General features: G+C 46.3%; 5 protein-coding genes; 2 read left to right on the forward strand and 3 right to left on the reverse strand.

Annotated features, from left to right (window-relative positions):
- Positions 1–2,587: 2,587 nt before the first annotated feature.
- GSTUM_00005323001 (uncharacterized protein) lies at positions 2,588–5,877 on the reverse strand. XM_002837410.2 has 7 exons: positions 5,746–5,877; positions 5,617–5,645; positions 5,362–5,552; positions 5,189–5,308; positions 3,715–5,056; positions 3,162–3,660; positions 2,588–3,109 (listed from the first exon to the last, which is right to left on the reverse strand). The coding sequence occupies exons 1-7, from the start codon at positions 5,754–5,756 to the stop codon at positions 2,977–2,979; spliced, it is 2,325 nt and encodes a 774-aa protein (XP_002837456.1). The 5' UTR covers positions 5,757–5,877; the 3' UTR covers positions 2,588–2,976.
- Positions 5,878–9,060: 3,183 nt separating this feature from the next.
- On the reverse strand, positions 9,061–11,517 carry GSTUM_00005325001 (uncharacterized protein; the record flags this gene model as incomplete). XM_002837411.2 has 3 exons in its annotated part: positions 10,440–11,517; positions 9,913–10,370; positions 9,061–9,850 (listed from the first exon to the last, which is right to left on the reverse strand). The coding sequence occupies exons 1-3, from the start codon at positions 10,935–10,937 to the stop codon at positions 9,061–9,063; spliced, it is 1,746 nt and encodes a 581-aa protein (XP_002837457.1). The 5' UTR covers positions 10,938–11,517.
- Positions 11,518–11,718: 201 nt separating this feature from the next.
- GSTUM_00005326001 (uncharacterized protein) lies at positions 11,719–14,891 on the forward strand. XM_002837412.2 has 5 exons: positions 11,719–11,990; positions 12,134–12,228; positions 12,282–12,346; positions 12,400–13,953; positions 14,019–14,891. The coding sequence occupies exons 1-5, from the start codon at positions 11,882–11,884 to the stop codon at positions 14,737–14,739; spliced, it is 2,544 nt and encodes an 847-aa protein (XP_002837458.1). The 5' UTR covers positions 11,719–11,881; the 3' UTR covers positions 14,740–14,891.
- Positions 14,892–15,001: 110 nt separating this feature from the next.
- GSTUM_00005327001 (uncharacterized protein) lies at positions 15,002–15,592 on the reverse strand (the record flags this gene model as incomplete). XM_002837413.2 has 3 exons in its annotated part: positions 15,002–15,126; positions 15,183–15,280; positions 15,332–15,592. The coding sequence occupies 3 exons, from the start codon at positions 15,590–15,592 to the stop codon at positions 15,105–15,107; spliced, it is 381 nt and encodes a 126-aa protein (XP_002837459.1). The 3' UTR covers positions 15,002–15,104.
- A 159-nt stretch (positions 15,593–15,751) lies between these two features.
- Positions 15,752–17,637, forward strand: GSTUM_00005328001 (uncharacterized protein). XM_002837414.2 has 3 exons: positions 15,752–15,984; positions 16,044–17,467; positions 17,522–17,637. Exons 1-3 carry the CDS (start codon positions 15,908–15,910, stop codon positions 17,527–17,529), a joined length of 1,509 nt encoding a protein of 502 aa, XP_002837460.1. The 5' UTR covers positions 15,752–15,907; the 3' UTR covers positions 17,530–17,637.
- The last annotated feature ends 2,033 nt before the right edge of the window (positions 17,638–19,670 follow it).

Below are 19,670 nucleotides of genomic sequence, written 5' to 3' on the forward strand. Positions count from 1 at the left end.
TCTGTTGTGTCAAGCAACCAGTAGTGTAATCTGAGAAGAAAAAAAACCCAGGTCATAAAGAGCAGGAGATATAGAATAATGCCTGGGTTCTGGATTTTTGGTGCAGAAGTTTGAAAAGTGTTATGTTGGCCACATTTTGAAATGCCAAGTAAGCAAACCATTTGTGTGATAAAAAGCAAATCAAAACCTAAATTTCTATTCAATATATATTCTACACCTACCCTAACTCAAAGTCAACTTATTATCATATTAATAATTCCAATTATATGATAATGTGGTTTATTTAATCTCGTATGAGATAACTATAATACATTAAATATGATGTTAATGAATCAAATCCCTTTCCATCAACTCTCCACTGGCTGACTATATAAGCTGGCCTTGGCAATCATTTTACACAGCCACATGTAACAAGTGGAATTCAGCCTGGTGTACATTTTGAAGTGCTCTCACCATAATATTATTATATTATAGAAAATTATGCCCTGCTCGGCTTGTACCAATTTAAATAAATCATGATAAAAGGTGAAAATAGGATATATCCTGAAAAGGAAAAATTGCTGCTCGGTAACGACCACAATTTTTCAGAATCTTATACTACCCTAATTCCAAACACTCATTTTATAAAGGGTTTTGACCCGATTGACACAATTCTGAGTGTTGTATCGAGAGCCATAGATCACTCTTGTGGCAAGCCCAACTGATACAAGGAGCTTTGGTGTTAATACCGGCGTAGCTGGTTCAGCTATATCATCTGGCTCAGGCAAATTGTTCATATTGATGATATTTTGCATTGCTTGAAAGTATTTGAAGGATAAAGATTGGAGGACTCAGAATAGCATCTAGGAAATTAATTTGTATATATCATAGTATTCTAATTGTATCTTATTATTGTAGAAACTCTTAGATCCATTACCCTATATCCTATGAACAAATGATTAAAATCGCAATTTAAATAAATCGAGATACAATTTCAAAAAATCACAATATTTATGGCAAGCCGAGCAGGGCCTTATAATGATACTCGCGCCAGGTGCCAAGGTTGTGCCACACCCCACAGATGCTCGCTGACTTGCAACCATGGGTATCATACCCTTCCAGAGTGTCCCGACAGCTCAACATAGTAACTTAACGGTTCAATGTAACTTTGTAGCCCACCAGAGGAAGTAACAAAGATTGCTTCATATCATGCTTGAGTGTAGAGTGTGAAGAAATTTATTCATCAAGTCACAAATAGGAAAGAAAAAAAATCACAGCTTGAATTGAACCAAACCGGAAGTAAATAGCTACCGACCAGTAAGGAAATTTGATCCTCCACTCGGATGTCTCTGCAAACAAACCCGCCCAAAAGATCTCCCTGAAGATACTGTAAGCTAATGCTGCCTTTAAGATTTCATGCACAAAGAAGTACAATACAACACCACAGGCTTTGGCAATGCCATGTACATATTCTGCTGTTGGAAGGATAATTATGACAAATTCAGTCGAGGCCGCACGGGAAAGGGTATGTTGGTCCTCCTGAAGCTAGTCTAGTTCAAGGGAAAAACTCATGAGTCTTAACGTAGAAGGAATCGTTAATGGAGGCGTTGAAAGTTGGGAGTATGATACGGCGGCGGTCTGATCCTGCAGCGGAAACAATGATACTACGGTACCCGAGTAGATAGAGGTTCGCTCACGAACCAACCCAAAGGACAAAATTAATGGAACATAGCAACTTCCCTAGCAGGTAGACTATGGAAACACTTGGGATGGAAATGGATCGAGAAAGGAAAGCTCCCATATGAACCTCAAACTTAGCGTAACGTATTCTATTTTTTACTCTTTATTTTTACAACAATAAAAATATCCTGCTCCTGCTATTATTGGAGCACTCGAGTATATGATATGGTTATTGTGATAATGTTCTCATGAGTCCCTTGTCACACTCCGGCCACACACCAGTCTGACTTTCGTGAGTCTATGGTATCATAAGAAGATATCGCAAAGTCAGCAAATGCATAAGGAGGCTTGAATATCATTGACCTAGTACCCCTAACTTAGCTTATATCTCTACATCCTCCATCGTTGATAACAACTTTAACACCTCTATCCAATTAAATCACTCTTTGCCCACACCTGATGTGCATCCCGGGAAGAAAAAAGCCCTCACACTTCGATCCAACACTCCTACCCCCCCCTCTGTCCAATGCACAATCCACCTACTTCCTTCAGATTCCTGCGAGGCTGCTCTGTAATCACGCCCCTACACTCGGGTACTCGACAGCGCGGGAACCGATCCCATATGACCACTGGTGAATAAGATTTATTTGATGTACATACTGTATCTGTCACTTGGACAACTTCACCCACCTTCAGGAACTGAGCTACTCTCGCCAAATGGGTTCTATCTGATTAGGCGTTTCTTGGGCTTGGTGGAGCTCGTGGGTGGGATATAGTGTAGTGTATGGATGTGCCGACGCTTCGGTAGGGTGTGTCTAACACAAGGCTTCGGCAACGGCAATGGTTTGGCGAATAAATGATGCTACTGGCGGTGCGCTGATAGTACACTACACTAGAAGGGGCCGGGGGGATATTGTGAAACTCCAAATTCTTCCAGTATGATAATATGGTATAGACCATTCCGATAACTTCACATATTATAAACAAAACCTCACGCGCAAACACTGCATATGTAAAGAGAAGCATAACCTCCGGTTGAAATGGGTCTCAATTTTGGGTTTCAAACCTATAGGAAAGAAGAAAAGGCAATTGAAGACACTCCGACCCAAATACCGAGTCGTGTGGTATATGTTTTCACCGGTTGAACGATCAATACACCCAGACACGCAAACCTTAACCCACTAAAAAAACAAATGAAAATGAAGATGCGCCCATAACTTCGCGAAATTTTTCAAACGCCGATGTTGAATCTCCCCATACACGCCCAACCCCCCCAGAACCTCTAAGAAATTTTGTGTCAGAAAGACTCATGTTGAATTAAGCCTGATACTTGGCACGGAACTCCTTGGCTGCCTTGACCATAATGTCCAAAGCGGCACGGGTCTCCGGCCATTGACGGGTCTTAAGACCACAGTCGGGATTGATCCAGAGCTGCTCTGGTTTGAGGAATCTATAGTAGCTGTTAGTGATTATTTATGCATACCAGGCGCTGAGATACCTACTGCAACATCTCCTCAATGCGGGCTCTGATCTCCTCTTGTGGCGGGACACGAGGGGAGTGGATATCGTAGACACCAGGACCAATGTGTCTCGGGTATGCCTCATCCTCAAAGACTTTCAATAGCTTGGCATCGGACTTGGAGTTCTCGATGGACAGGACATCAGCATCCAAGGCGGTAATAGCGTGAAAGAAGTCCTGGAACTCAGAGTAGCAGAAGTGAGAGTGGATCTGAGTAACATCTTTGACACCAGTGGTGGCGAGGCGGAATGACTTAACGGCCCAGTCAAGGTAGGCATCACGCTCCTTTCCGGAGCGGAGTGGAAGACCTTCACGGAGAGCGGGCTCATCAACCTGGATAACATTGACACCGGCAGTCTCAAGGTCGACGACCTCGTCACGGAGAGCAAGGGCGAGTTGCTCAGCCTGCACAGACTGGTGAACATCATCACGAGGGAAAGACCACCTCAAGCAGGTGATCGGGCCGGTAAGCATGCCCTTCACTGTCATGGTAGTCAGTATGACATCCAGTTACTAAAAGACATTCGATGACTTACTAGGCTTGCTGGTGATAGAAGCAGCATACTTGGACTCCTTGACGGTCATAGGAGCCGGCCTAGAAATATCGCCGACAACAATTGGAGGACGGACACAACGGGATCCATATGATTGAACCCATCCAAAGTTGGTGAAAACATAGCCTGTGAGCCTCTCTCCAAAATATTGAACCATGTCGTTACGTTCCGGCTCTCCGTGGACGAGAACATCAAGGCCGAGGGCCTCTTGTTCTCTCACAACAAGTTCGATCTCCTTTTCGATGAAGCTCTCATACTCAGCCGCAGAGATGTCACCCTTACCGAACTTCTGTCTAGCGACACGAATCCCCTTGGTCTGGGGGAAAGACCCAATGGTAGTGGTGGGGAACAATGGAAGACTCAAATGTGTTTGCTGAGCCGCGATACGTTGAGTGAATGAAGATTGGCGCTCGTACATGGCTGCGGTAACCTTTGACTGACGCTCCTTAACAGCAGGGTCATTTGTGCGTGCCGAGGTAGAACGGGAGTGCATGGAAGCAGCGTTGGCATCGAGCTCGGCCTTAACAGATGCGGCCCCTTCAGTAACAGCTCTGGCAATGACAGCAACCTCCCTAGCTTTCTCAGAGGCGAACGAGAACCAGTCGGCAACCTCAGCGGGGAGGTTCTTCTCACTAGCAAGAGTGTGAGGAGTGTGTAGAAGAGAAGACGAAGTAGCAACAACGACCCTATCGGCCCCCAAAGCATTGACTGCCTTTTGAACGATGGCAATGGCTTCCCCAAAGTCGGTCTTCCAGATGTTTCGTCCGTTGACAACGCCAGCAGATAGGATCTGGCCGGGAGCAAGAGCGGCAGTGACGGTGTCGAGTTGCTCGGGGTTGCGGACAAGGTCAACATGAACGGCAGAGACGGCACTCAAGCTGGAGAGGACGTCAATGTTGTGGACAATGTCGCCAAAGTAGGTAGCAACAGTAATCTTGGGGATCGAAACTCCAGCGGCGGCAATCCTAGCATAGGCAGTCTTGAAAGCAGCCTTAGTCCTAGGGGGCAAGTCAAGAACGAGAATGGGTTCGTCAATCTGAACAGTCTCGGCACCAACCTCCCTGAGCTTGGTTAAGAGTTCAATGTAGACAGGGAGGAGGTTTTCAAGGAGGGTGATTGGGTTGACAGATGCACCACGGTCTGGCTTGCCTAGGTGGAGGAAGGAGACCGGACCAACAAGGACTGGGCGGGTATTGACGCCCTGGGCCTTGGCTTCGAGAAATTCACGGACTGGCTTGGGATCAGCGGCAAGGGAGAAAGTCTGGTTGTCTTGGAGAGTAGGGCGGACATAGTGGTAGTTCGAGTCAAACCATTTTACCATTTCCTATAGCAATTGTTAGCAATAGCCCTCTCCTGCCAAATTGAAATATCCAAGCCCAGTGCTCCAATGTCCCCCCAATTGTGGGCATAACAACATTATGGCAATTACAACACCGGTACTAGATAGGATACTAACCAAAGAGGGAACATCGACAGCAGGACTCGATTCAGTAGCAGCCCTCTGAAGACCTCTGCCCATGGCAAAGAACTCGTCAAGAGCAGGAAGGTTATATTTCCTGTATCTATTTGGGACAGCCTATGAAATGTCAGCGCAGGAATTGCACGGTAAATGGTGCTGCGGGCACAAACATTGAATAGCTGAATATGGTCCAAGACATGATCGTAGAAAGAGAAATCATTGCTGGCAATAGTCCCAGCACCAGCATCCTTCTGGATCTTCCAGTGAGAGGCACGGAGGTTCTTTCCGGTTTGAATGAGCTCCTCGGCAGAGATCTTGCCAGCCCAGTATGCCTCAGTCGCCTTCTTAAGCTCACGATTCCCTAGAGGGGAATCAGATACAATGCCCCATAAAAATAACGAATAGGAACTATAGAATGAACAAACCTCCCATACGAGGGAACCCGAGAACGGAACTAAAAGTTTCAATTGAATATCAGTCAATTGCTATCAAGGCAAGAGCTAAGATGGATATTTCATCATCTGGAAAAAATTTCTCCTTTGGTGAAAACTTACGAGGTAACCATTGTGAATGAGTATTGGATGAACTAGTTGTTTTAGAATAGAAATTTTGAATTGAGTAGTGATGGAGGATATTTTTAAAGAGCCCGCAATGGAAAGAGGTTGGAATGGAGGACTGGTGAGGAGAATGGCGAGCAGACTGAGGAGCGAGAAGAAAAGAAAAAAAGTTGCGGGGGGAAGGTGGACTGATAAAGTAGTTCTCGGATTCACCCTAGCGGGGTACAGTGCTCGTACAGTGCTTCCGACCCTCATCCCGCCGCCAAGGTGACCAATCCAATATCAGTAAGGGTCCAAGCACATCTCCCCTCTTTTTTTCTTTTTTCTCGTCCCTTTACACTGCCGGTACTCCGGTTCTCGTAATTGTGAGTACGGCCATTATTGCATGATACCAAGATCCAGGCAAAAAATGCTGAATTTGGCGGTATGCAATAGCAGTTGTGTTCACAATCATCATTCAACTACGAGTAGGGTACTTGTAAATGTAAACGCTCCCTTTGTTAATTTCACCGTTCCCACTGTCCCTCATAGCCAATCCTCGTAACCCATCCTCAAGAGTAACCACCCGTCATCGTACTGGTAGTCTCGAAGAGCAAGCAGCAGAATGACACCGAGTCAGCAGAGCAGCAACTACTCACCCCACCAAACAACGATAAACTCACTAATCTTTTCTTGGGGCCAATAAGCTTTGCTTCTTTGCAATCGCCGTTCAGTACCTTGAATATCCATTGCCGAATATCGGTAACAGCCTCCGGCCGCATTGCCAATGTTTGGTTTAGATTTGCAAGACCTGTTCCCACAGTTCCCGCCATAGTGAAAAACACCGAGCCACAACCGAATATCAATCCCACATGCAGAAGCTGTATTCTGAACCTTCGCGCGGTGTTTGTCGCTATAGTAGGGTTTCCGGAAGATCCACGGATGGTGTGTTTTGCGTAGCACTCGGGTCCGGAGTCTTGGTGATTTAGACCTTTCTACGCTTGATTGTCGGTAGGAACTCTTCTAACTATCATTTAACCATTTGATGCAGGCGGATAGAGCGGTAAGAACATCTAAAAGACCAGCAGACAATAGCTACGGGCTTTCACGGTACCCATCTACCATCTTTGCTATTTAGGTACCAGGAAGTTGAACTCCAGAAACCCGGGGACCTGTACCCCGGCGATCATGTTGCGGAACATATGATAGTAATCCTGCAACCTCCTGGTTCAACGCAGCTTCCGCCTGCCCAATGTGCCACCGGTAGACATACTCCGGGCATGAAGAATCACTCGCAACTTGAGAGTGCTCTTTGTTGAAATATGCTTCTGGCACTACCGTAGTATCACTCGCACTATTGATTTTCTCCTTGCATTAGTCTTGATCGCCATCTCAAAACCCCCTTACAATATTGGTACTATTGAACATACCTCCTTGCCTTTCTTTTCTTCTCTCTGTTTCTGTTTACTTCCTACTGTTGATTTACTCGCAACTTGTGTCTTGCTCTCAACAGTAGATAGTCTGGGTAGTTTGCTCTCTACTGAGAAGTCAATTAAGCAATTCATTATTCTTCTCGTCACTCAACCAGTTCCAAAACCATCATTGCGTTCTCACTGTTTCAACACTCTTTCCATTCACATCTATATTTATCCCACTATCTATACTCTCATGTCAACAAAATGCCATGCTCTATTGACAAAACAGACTGGTTTAAACAATTAAACTCTGATATGGGACCCAACGTCACCTGGAGCCATCATAATATTTATGATAATAATTATTATTATCATATTATATTTTACAAAAGAAATAAGCCTAGCATTGGCGATGCACCTAGGTCTAGAACCCACAGGGGCACGGGTGGCCAAGGGCGGGAATCTGTGAGGCAACGAGAACTCAGGTTGGTGCCATCAGGGCATCTTATCAGCGTAGATCGCGCCGCTTTACTGAAATTATTGCTACAAACAGATATGTTCTTGGACCACCCGTATCCTGCCCGTCTCATCACTACCGGTAACATCCATACCCGGGTACAAAGTACCGGAGTACGAGTACTTGTCCCGGACAAGGTTCGCAAAATATATTACGAAAATTTTATGCATATCTGATCACCCATACTCGAGCACAAATTCATGACGCCTGTTCATGGGTACTGAACTTATCATACCAGTATTACAAAGGACAAAATAGGGGTATCAGAACACCATTTCAACAATTGATACCGAAAAGTACGATCTTGGCAACAAAATTCATTCGCATCCCCCCCCCCACTTTACACCAAAAATAGGCATTTTCACCTTGCAAAATCTCAGCTTTGTCGCTTTGCGAAAAAATTCAAAATATGCTAGAACCTTTAGAGCAGTCTAGATGTTTATCATTCATCGGTGGTAAGCTCCGTTAGTTAATGTCCATGGAATAATGCCGGGGATAAGAATTAATAATGACTGTGGGCAAAAGATACTTCTAATTTTATATAGGCCTTCAGTACAAAACGTACAAGTACAGTCGTGTCCGTTTAATAATTATACCCCTGCCCGGCAACCACAACCACAACGCTTAATGAATTCAACCATACAAAAAATCAAGATACAAAGCCAATTAAGGAATAGATGAAAGTACATGATCTAAGCTTCAAAGAAATCCAATTACCATTTTGTATGACCTCCATCTGCATCCAAAACAGCCTGAATTCTCTCAGGCATTCTTTCTATCCAAGCATCCAATGTCTCTTGGGGAATCAAATCCCACTCCTGCTTTGCTGCCTGAAATAATTCAGCAGCACTATGGAGCCTTCTTTCCAATCTGGAGAATCTGCCACCCATTTGTTGCTCTTCGGCCATTATTGTAAAGAAGGAAATCGTTGTTTCTATTATAACACAAGTGAGGAAAATTTTTCCTCTTACTCTACAACTGAAACCCTACTGAGCTCAACTTACCTCATTTTCAGGAGCTTCAAATTTATTACTTAAAATTCTTGGATACAATTGGCCACAATTGATATATACACTAATGCGCACTAATATATACTAATGCACTACTGTGTGTCGATCATTTTACCTTCAACCATCATTTTAACTTTGAAAACCCCTAGTATCTGTATCAACCAGATGCACTGCGGGTACGTTGGCTTTCACTTGCACAGACTACCGACACCAGTATGCTAACCTGGAATAACTACCGGTACTCGTACAGTACAACTCGTGTTTTGCGATTTTAGCACCTTCACAACGCCATAATCAACCAACAATACCGGTACTTGCTAACACAATCCCACGTGAGCCACCAGCTGCGTACGAAACTCAATGGAAGTACTCGAGCAGCATGCTAAATTGCCTATCTCTTTCCCTTTCCTTTCCTCCCTCTCTTTGGCTGTGGCGGTGGAGGCGCATCGCCAACTGTAACAGTGCCCTCCATAACCTCCTCCCCTTTGTCCTTAATCTTTTCCCTGGCCTCAACGAAAAACATCAAGTCGCGTATCTGTTCCTTGAGGTCTTCATTTTCTTTCCTCCTCAACTCTGAATCTTTCGTTAGAAATTCGATCCGTTCCATCAAACCGTTATTGACGCCCTTCTCCTCCTTCCACTCCTTTTCCATCCTTCTGGCCATGTCTGCCCATTTCTCGGCCTTCCTCTCGGCTCGCTCCTTGGCCTTTTCTAAGGTGGGCAACACTTCCGTGTTTAGCTCGACAAATTTGCTACGGAGCCCCTTCATTTCCTTCATCAATTCTCGGGACTCCACGGTTGCTTTCTCTGCGGCATGAGTGGCTTTTGAAGCCTTGTCTGCCGCTTGTGTGACCTTTTCCTCAAAATAAAGCCGCTGACTATCGAGCTGACTCGTGAGAAGGTAAGTATATTCCATACCGATGTTATCTAGTTTCTCACGGGGAACACAATCTCCATCGGTGTGACGTTCAGGGTTTCGGGAATCCGACAACGTTGATGGCAATTCAACTAACTTCCCATCCGACTTGTTTTGGATTAATCTATGGACATATCCATCGCCTGCATAGTCCCAGACACGTTGTGTCTCGATATCCATGGCATAACAATGTGAGGTATCTTTGTAATGCTCGAACGCATGCGCCTCATCATAGCGACCACAACCAACGTTTCCGCATATAAGACTAGGAAGAGAGGATGTTAATTCCTATGGGCGGAGACATGGGAGGTAGGGTTTGATAAATACCAGATCCATAGGTTGCTGTTAGCTCCACAAACCTCGCAGTACTCATCTTCATCACTACTCCCTGTTTCCCTCTCGCGGAAACCATCGCTCTGTGTATAACGACAAACTGGGCAACTGCTATCCTTCCATTTACTGAGACAGGCGCAGTGGAAGACGTGCTGGCACAGAATGGTCAATAGTCCAGTGGTCTCGTCCATACGCTCCAGACACACTGGGCATGTTGGCAACTCTAAAAGCGACGGGGTCGGGGGTGGCGCTGGTTTTGTCGATAGATTGGTTGCCACGGGCACAGAAGATGACGATGCTGCTACAGAAGTGGCAGTAGATATCGGAGATGTGGGATAGTGAGAGGCAGAAAATGGATCCGTGGAAGGCTCAGGAGAAATGACAGAAGAGTCCTCTGGTGTAGGGGGTTGAAATTGAATTGATTTCACGAAAACGACGTGGCAATTTTCCGGCTATTGACATATTTTAGTACGTAGCCTTCCATAAGTGTTGGGACGCCTCCCTCATGACTCTTAACATACCTCCATACTGTTGAACACTTTTCCATTAAAGCTGCCCACAAATCCCCTAGCAGCTTCCTGTCGTCTAAACTTCATGAGAACCATATATCTATTTGCCTGACCCGTCCTGATCATTCTAAAATGGCTAACCGCGTCACGAGTTTCTTCCCCCACAAACCCCATAAAGTCTGATGCGGTCATATAGGAAGGAACTGCGAGGACAGCTATGGTGGTTAAAGCCTCATCGATTTCGCCATGAAGATTTCCCGGAACCTTGTTAACTGTTTCAACATTGGATGATAGAGGATAGAGTCCAGGAGTTTCGAAGACATCGCGATAGAGATGAACAACTCCATAGCCAAACTCAGTGTTTTTCATTTCTAAGGGGATGAACTGAGCCTTTGAGGCAGCACCTCCGGTAAAGGATTCTGAGGCTCGTGAGGGTCGTCTTTCGCCATTTTTAGACCCCTCCATGCCCGAAGAGTTCCTGTGAACCACCAAACGGTCCTCAAGAGCCATATCTATAGACTCAACCGATACACGGCCGAAACGCCAGTCGAGATGGGGCAAATGTGTAGTAAAGGCTTCCGAACCAAAGGTAGGGGATTCCCGGGCTTTGCTCTTCTTTATCCCCTTTCTGTCTGTAGCAAGCTCCTCGAGTTCGTGAAAGGGTGGAGTATGCGACGCTGTGTGGGAGGGTAGGATGGTATCAAAGATGCTCGTCCCCGGAGGTGGTATCCAAGCCGAGAGTTGCGATAACTGAGAGTCAGAAAGATGTTTGAGATCAGGAAGTGATCTAACGGCTGGGAAGGTAGGAGGAAAAAGATCAAAGAACAAATGATAAAAGTAGCCTGGCATTGGAGGGGAGCGAAGTGGAACCCAGAGTTCACACAAACGGTGTGGTGGTGGTGGAGAGTATCATTCGTAAAGAAGCTATAAACCCAACCATACAAAAGAGATGTGTGCTTCAAGTCCGGAGGGAGTAGGGGTGTGGGATAAAAAGGGTCTTGCGCGAGTAGGAGGTTGGAGTGAAAGTAGTCTATGATTAAGACGAATGAATGCTGGAGATATGATATGATACCGGTATGATACCCCTGCCGAACAAAGAAGGGTTGAGCAAGCTGCCCGGAGAACAGAGCCCCACCAACGAATTAGAGATCTTGTGTCTTGGCAATATTAGACACCTTGCCCAAATTAGAAGTGTGCTTTGGCGCGTCTCTGGTCATCCTGGTTGCAAGGTAGAATACCAGCATTTGTTTTTTCTTTCGCGAACTCCAACTCCCATCGTGGGGCCCCTATCGTATCACCTGAATCCTGCACTCCTCTGACCTCCACCAAAAACTCTACGCTTTATTATCAACAAACCGGTTCTTTGATAGTTGAGTGCCTTCAAACCTACAACCCTAGTAATTTCAGCATTGGAATTGCATCTTTGCCTCTTTCACTCCTCACTGTGAAAGACAATGTCGTCCCCAGCCCCGCAGTCTTCTCCTCCTCCAGAAGTCAACCCCAGAAAACGTGGCTTAGAAGATGATGATGAAGAGATGGGAGATAATGGGGTTCCTTCAAGCCGTTAGTACATTATCTCTTGTTTATCTCTTACCAACCCCTTATTTTATTTCTACCGCATTTACTATTCGAAGGCTATGAAGCCGTTTCTAGCGCTCAAAGTTTTGCGTCCAAGAGTTTGCTAACTTATGTTTGCCTCCTCCCAGCTCCCGGTGGCTTCTTACCCTCGACACCCGGCTTCCGTTCCTCCCCCCCACTTATGGATGATGATGACGATGATGAACTCGACGAGCATGATGGGGTATGTAGGATCAATATTCGAGATTGCGAATTGTGACTGAAGTAAATGTAAAGATCCAAGACCTGGAGGATATGGAGGAAGAAATGGATGGTGAGGATCTAATGCAGGATATGGAGCGGTAATCTAAGCCTTATAAAGATACAGAATACTGGCTAATGAGATATTTCGCAGGGACTACACCCAAAACCTCGTTCTGGATCAATACGAAACCACCAACATCGATGATGAAGGCGAATATGATGAACTCAGCGCCGCTGAAGTACGCCGGCTTAACAAACAAATGGATATGCGAGATAATATGGCCCGACGCATGCCTAGTGCCTTCTACAGTATTGACGAGGAAGACGATGAGATGGATCTATCTAATCAAGTTCGCCGCCGTAGGCATCATTTCGATGAGGATCCCCAGGATGATATGGACAATGTGATGGATGAGGAGCTCTCATTGGAACAACTCGGTGACATTAAAGCTTCCAGTATTGCCGATTGGCTCACGGTTCCAAATATATACCGCAGTGTGGCTGTGCATTTCAAGAATTTCTTGCTTGAATATACGGATGATGTCGGCTCTTCTGTGTACGGTAACCGTATCAGGACTCTTGGTGAAATCAATTCCGAATCCTTAGAGATCTCATTCCAGCATCTTGCAGAGTCCAAGGCTACGCTTGCCTTGTTCTTAGCAAACGCTCCGACTGAGACATTGAAAATCTTTGATCAAGTCGCTCTTGAAGCCACCCTCCTTCACTATCAGGACTATGAGCGAATTCATTCCGAGATTCACGTTCGTGTTGCCGATGTGCCAACATCCTACACTCTCCGTGAGCTGCGCCAGTCCCATCTCAATGCTCTCGTGCGCGTGCGCGGTGTGGTTACGCGACGTACAGGTGTTTTCCCGCAACTCAAATACGTCAAGTTTGACTGTGCCAAGTGTGGTACCACCCTTGGCCCCTTCCAACAGGATTCAAATGTTGAGGTTAAGATTTCATACTGCCAAAACTGCCAGTCCCGTGGACCGTTCTCCCTAAACTCTGAAAAGACAATCTACAGGAATTACCAAAAGATGACTTTACAAGAGTCGCCAGGAACTGTGCCGGCAGGGAGACTCCCAAGACATAGAGAAGTCATTTTACTCTGGGACTTAATTGACACAGCCAAGCCGGGGGAAGAGGTAGAGGTCACCGGAATCTACAGAAATAATTACGACGTACAACTCAACCAGAAAAATGGGTTCCCTGTCTTCGCTACTGTGTTGGAGGCCAATAATGTTGTCAAAAGCCATGACGAGCTCGCCGGTTTCAGATTGACCGAGGAAGACGAAAAGGCTATCCGTACGCTTGCAAGGGATGAGAAGGTTGTAGACAAGATAATTGACTCCATGGCGCCAAGCATCTATGGCCACCGCGACATTAAGACCGCTGTCGCCTGCTCACTGTTTGGGGGTGTTGGAAAGAACATCAATGGAAAGCATCAAATACGTGGTGATATCAACGTTCTCTTGCTCGGTGATCCTGGTACCGCCAAATCGCAAGTTCTAAAGTACGTTGAGAAGACGGCCCATAGAGCAGTTTTTGCCACTGGCCAAGGCGCAAGTGCTGTTGGTTTGACAGCAAGTGTACGAAGAGATCCCATGACGTCGGAATGGACATTGGAGGGTGGTGCTCTTGTCTTAGCTGACAAGGGAACCTGCTTGATTGATGAGTTTGACAAGATGAATGACAAAGACAGGTGTGCATGCGATTTCGTGATCCCGCCATTCCGGCTCAATGTGTATGACTAATGATATGTTCCAGAACCTCTATCCACGAAGCCATGGAACAGCAATCTATATCTATCTCCAAAGCTGGTATTGTCACTACGCTGCAGGCACGTTGTGCGATCATCGCAGCGGCGAATCCGATAGGGGGACGATACAATTCGACTATCCCCTTCGCTCAAAACGTTGAACTAACAGAGCCCATCCTATCTCGTTTCGATGTGCTCTGCGTCGTACGCGATACAGTTGACCCCGAGGTTGATGAGCTCCTTGCAAAGTTCGTTGTCGAGTCTCATGGCCGCTCCCATCCAGTGGGAAATAGTTCCGCCACTCCCGCAGCTAGCAGTGACAGAAACACAAACTCCCCGATCCCGCAGGAGTTACTCCGGAAATACATTCTTTACGCCCGAGAACACTGTTCTCCCCAGTTACATCAGATGGATCAAGATAAGGTCTCTCGGTTGTTTGTGGAGATGCGTCGTGAGTCCCTTGCAACAGGGAGCTTCCCGATCACTGTGAGACATCTGGAAAGCATTATCCGGCTATCGGAAGCCTTCGCGAAAATGAGGCTAAGTGAATACGTCCACTCAAAAGATATCGACCTTGCCATTGCTGTTACGGTTGACAGCTTTGTTGGTGCGCAAAAGGTCTCTGTTAAGAAGAGTCTTGCGAGAGCATTTGCGAAGTACACCTTGCCTGGGGGAGGTCCAAGGGGGCCAACCACTGGAGCAGGGAGAAGGGCTAGGGTTGCTGCTTAGAAATATTTTTTTCAAGTTCCTGGGGGTGAAAATGTTGGCGCGAGTCACGAGGTGTTTGGTTCCGCTCCATACCAAGGTTTCAGGTGTACTTTAATAGTATTTGGCTCATCAAAAAAGAAAAAAGAGAGAGAAGGAAACCCAAGTGCCCTAGATTTACTCGAGTGCGATGGGGATCAATTATGTCAAACGCCAGAATTGATCATTTTGCACAACCTCCCCAAGTAATTTCGTCGTAAGATGCACCAGCGTGTGAATACAATGGTTCGAGAATGACTTTGTTATTAGAGAGCCAAAGTGAAGTGATATCATACAGATAATGAAAAACACCGAGACCAATCGAGCACCCAGATTTCCCACAAGAGATGTTAGCCTGGTCCGATACGGGGCCTATGCAGAATGTTAGGTTATATCGGGAATCTAGCCGGGGGATTGTGAGGACTAACATGTCGTGGTGCTCACTGAGATTACTCAAATACTTGTTAAACTCCTCAACACGCTCCTTGTGACTTTTGATTCCCTCCTTCTTGAGTCTCTCGTCCATCTATAATGCATAAGCTTTCATCCGGTTGTCAAACTCCAAATAAACACATACCCTCTTTCGCTTCCTCTCCTCGAACCGCCTCTCGGCCTCAGTCTTTCCAGCGTAGGGATCCTCCGGTTCCTCCCTCTCCTCCTCCTCACGCTCTTCTAGTCCATCGGCACTCGTGGCTTTGGCGGAAGCCGTGCGTGATTTTAGTTCTGATGTTGGATCCGGGGTTGCAGGCTTCTTCTTCTTCTTCTTTTTGATACCGCCGTCTTTAGTTCCTTTGAGCTTCAGACTCCCACCGGTGGATATGTAGTCTTCCTTTCCCATGGTAAATCGGCGAAGGAAAGGTGGTGGTGATCTTGGACGGGAGTTGCCGCTGGAGAGCTTCAGTAATTTAAAGCGTGAAAGTGGTCGTTACCCGGCGTTGGAGTTTGGAGGCGTTTCCTCGCGTTTTAAGATGGGAGCCCTTGTTTGACGGCAGACGGCATGGTAACCCACAAACAATCTTTCTATATTATTGTTAACCTTACTGTACTCGAGTAGTCTACTCTCACAAACAATAGACAGCTGCTCGCTGTCGGGTGTTTTACTGCAAGCACCAACATTCAGCTCTCGCAGCGGTCGCGCCAAAAATTTACCGCCATGTCTTCACCCACTTCTCATAGCCCGCCGAGGGACGCTCCAGATTCCTCTTCCCAAGACTCCGTTACGGCTCAAGAGTAGCTATCCCTTTCCTGAGAGAGCTCTCATCAGATACAATCAAACTAACTCCACACAGCTATATAGATTCTCAATTACAGCTCGAGCTTGACGCAAGAGAGGCAATGCCCTACTCCTTCGACGTTTGCACAAATCCCCTCGGTCCGCTTCGTCAGCCAGTGTTCTCCTGTAAAACCTGTCATCCCAATACCGTTTCCGCTCCCAGCTTCACAAATATTGTTTCCACTGGCGCAGCCGCTATCTGCTACAGTTGCTCGATCTCTTGTCATGGCGATCACGAATTGGTCGAGATCTTCAATAAGCGAAATATTGTTTGTGATTGCGGGACCGAAAAAATTGCGGCCGAGTGTACGCTTCGCAAGGTCAAAGGAGAAAGGATAGATTTACCCGAGGGGAAGGTGGGAAATATGTACTGCCATAACTTCTGGGGGAAGTTTTGTGCTTGCGATGAGGATTACGATCCTCATAGCGAGCGGGGCACCATGTACCAGTGTTTGCTCGGCGATGTTTGTGGGGAGGACTGGTTCCATGATAGGTGTATTATGGGGCTGCTGAAAGTGAGCGAGGACGCTACAATGGATCCAGAGACTAAGGTGGTAGGAGAGGTGGGAGTGAACGGTGAAGGTGAAGGGCAGCCAGAGGGCTATAATCATGAGGAGGCCGAGGACGACGACTCGCCCGAAGGATTTCCAACAGAAGAGTTCGAACACTTTATCTGTTGGCTGTGTGTCGAAAAGAATCCTTGGTTGGGACGATACGCTGGTACCCCTGGGTTTTTGGGTGCGGTATATAAACAAGGATTCCCACTACAAGCCAATTCAGACATCCAGAGCTCTGACGGGAAGAAAACTGCTAATGGTACTGGAGTTGAAACCAGCAACACGAAAAAGAGGAATGTTGACGATGGTGACGGAGAGGCTATCCGGAAGGATTTCAAGAGGGCGAAAACTCCGGAGGCCTCCAAAGTCTTGACCGGTTTCAATTCCAACGCGGAGCCCATATCTACTCCAACGGAGCCAGAAGCAAAGCCGTGTAGCTACGAGACTCTTCCACCTCCGCAGCCAACCACAAAGCCCTTTTCGATATTTCTCAAAGAAGACTTCCGTGGTTATCTATGTCGTTGCGCCTCTTGTCTTCCACGGCTCTCGCAGCACCCTATCCTTTTGGAAGAAGAAGAGACCTATGAGCCACCCCTTGATGATGATGATAATCAGAGTGTTCGTTCCGGCGGTTCCCTATTGGACCTTGGAGAGAAGGCGCTTGTGTCGGTTGATCGAGTCACCGCTATAAACGGGGTGCTTGCATACAATAAGCTCAAAGCTGAAGTCAAGAATTTCCTCAAGCCTTTTGCAGATAACAAACAACCCGTCAGTACTGAGGCAGTCAGGAACTACTTTGCAGAGTTGAGGGGTGAGGCCCCTATTCATGGTGGTAACGACAATGGGTCGGATGGTGGTGGAGACAATAGGCGCGAGCAGAGCGGTAAGTTTTGTCCCCACTTGGATTGCATCATTTCCGACGCTAATTGCTGTACAGGCTATTAATTCGCCCTGAAAGCCATGACAGGCGTACACACCAATTGTGAACGTTGGGAGGCATCTTGTTATTTCTCTAGTTGTAGCGATTAACGATATGAAAATGATCTCAAGTGATGAATGTTTGGCTTTAGATAAGATGAGTGATTTTTATGTATCATATTCGTACACGGGCAAAACGACCAGACCGTAAACCCAACTACCCAATATCCCAACGTTTCTCCCCGTCCCCCCGTCTCCCCAATAACGGTGAACTTATTCTCCTTCACCAGAACCCCAAGCCAGCACCGGCCGGCACTCCAAGGCTATAAAAACCTCATCATAATCATTTCCCCCCAACCAAAGCCAGCGCCCACCAATTCACCTCATCCTTTTCCCGATTGGATCTGTGCTTGCCGAAGCTGGTGGGCGTTGGTTAGTTCTAGTACTTAGTTAGGATGAAAGGGAGGAAGGTGGGATGACTGGTTTAAGCATAGCGAACCACATCTGAATATTAGGGATGCCATTGTTGCATTATACCGGGGTCTATCGTGAGGGGGAACTGGAGCAAATGAATTTACTGGTACTGGTAAAGTACTTGTACATCGTTGTCTGAGGTTTAAGACTCCGAACGCTTTAGTTCTAGCAAGGACATAAATATCCGACGCAAAATATCATCGGCTTATAATAGAAACGACAATCAAACAATCAAGCGGAAAGAAAAATATCATTCAGTATACTCAGACTCCTCAGACTCAGTTGGAAGCCAGTGCCGGTACCGTACAGTACTCCACCGAAAATACAAGTAGTTGGCCCTCCTGCGCCCACTAGTCAGTTATTCGCTAGTGTGAAGGTACAGTGCTTATACAGTATTGCGAAGTCCACGGGCTTGGGATATGGTACTGTACTGTTCGCCGAAAAGCCTAAAAGTGGTAGCACAGTTACTGACGGCCTTGGAAGATAATAGAAGCAATGGGAGAAGCCCAAAGGGAATGTTTACATACATGCGGAAAAAGCGAAAGCATGTACATCGCTGAGATGAGATGGCATCATTGGGACAGGTTTAATTGCTTGGTTCGTGAGAGGTCAACCCGGCGATAGCTGCGGTTTTCATAATATTATACAAAAAATATAGTAGTTGGAAAAAAATTATTATATCCGACATCAAGCGAACAGGCAAAATCGATACCTTTGAGACTTCTGGTACTGTAGTCCATTCGAGGTTAGAGAAATGGGAACTGGGTCCGCTGGTTTTCCTCAATGAATCTGATATGCATGTCAGACAATATAAACAATGGTTAATACGGCACAGTACCTCTTGCTCACAGGGTGGATGAGTAAGTTATACAGAAAGGATATATTTACTTCATAAGATTGTTGCTTCCTCTCTGTTCACTATATCTAGACAATGCTTCAATTCATCGATCAATTGCACCGGTCTTGTGAATACCGTATGCCCATGATCATTATATTTACACTTGTCATACAATCACTACTCGAGCATTGAGCCCGGTGCAAAGTGCTGTATCGTGGCCCGTCATAAATTCACTTCATATGGGTAAAAGGCTCTCCTCCGCTTCTAGAGGAATCATAACATCCGCAGTATCATACATAGATTAAAGAGCTAACTACCACTGACATCTCTCTCCCCCCTTCCGTTTTATGGTAAACCTGTAACGTATCGTACCCTCAAAGGCCCGAACACAATCACGCGGAAATAGTACAGTCCATTAGTCCGCCAGTCCACAATCACAAAGGAAGAAAAGAGAGTCACAGTGGCACTGAGCCTTTCATGTCCCATTCTTAAAAAAGTGCAGGTCATGACGCCGTCACTGTGACACTGCCCTGTGCAGCAAGGGTTCGTTCGAGTGTCCAATCATCGTGGCGAACGCTGACCCTATATTAGTACCGGTACTCGAGTAAAGCACCTCACCATCCCATTCCAGCCTTCGAGTACTGCACTCGAGTACTCGTAGTGTGCCGGCATTGGATTTGAGTGGGGAGGTCCTGCACCATCGCGGAAAAAAGTCCACGTTGCTGGGTATTTGGTCGTGAGTCACAAACGCACGAACCAGGTAGGGGAAGGAAACTTTTGTGCTGTAAATTACTTGTATACAGTAGTACGAGTACTGTGCTCAGCCTCAACCATTTATGATACAGTATGACTCTTA

The sequence above is a fragment of the Tuber melanosporum genome (genome assembly GCF_000151645.1).
Source record: "Tuber melanosporum whole genome shotgun sequence assembly, scaffold_19, strain Mel28".
NCBI classification, from domain to species: domain Eukaryota; kingdom Fungi; phylum Ascomycota; class Pezizomycetes; order Pezizales; family Tuberaceae; genus Tuber; species Tuber melanosporum.

Bases quoted from the DNA above. Each gene is read 5' to 3' on its own strand.
- GSTUM_00005323001 (XM_002837410.2), bottom strand. The intron at 5,309-5,361 runs GTTTGTGCCCGC...GACATTTCATAG, and splicing joins ACCATATTCAGCTATTCAAT to GCTGTCCCAAATAGATACAG. The intron at 3,110-3,161 runs GTAGGTATCTCA...CAGCTACTATAG, and splicing joins CGCATTGAGGAGATGTTGCA to ATTCCTCAAACCAGAGCAGC.
- GSTUM_00005326001 (XM_002837412.2), top strand. From the start codon at position 11,882: ATGTCGTCCCCAGCCCCGCAGTCTTCTCCTCCTCCAGAAGTCAACCCC. The intron at 11,991-12,133 runs GTTAGTACATTA...GCCTCCTCCCAG, and splicing joins TAATGGGGTTCCTTCAAGCC to CTCCCGGTGGCTTCTTACCC. The intron at 12,347-12,399 runs GTAATCTAAGCC...GATATTTCGCAG, and splicing joins CTAATGCAGGATATGGAGCG to GGACTACACCCAAAACCTCG.
- GSTUM_00005328001 (XM_002837414.2), top strand. From the start codon at position 15,908: ATGTCTTCACCCACTTCTCATAGCCCGCCGAGGGACGCTCCAGATTCC. The intron at 15,985-16,043 runs GTAGCTATCCCT...AACTCCACACAG, and splicing joins GACTCCGTTACGGCTCAAGA to CTATATAGATTCTCAATTAC.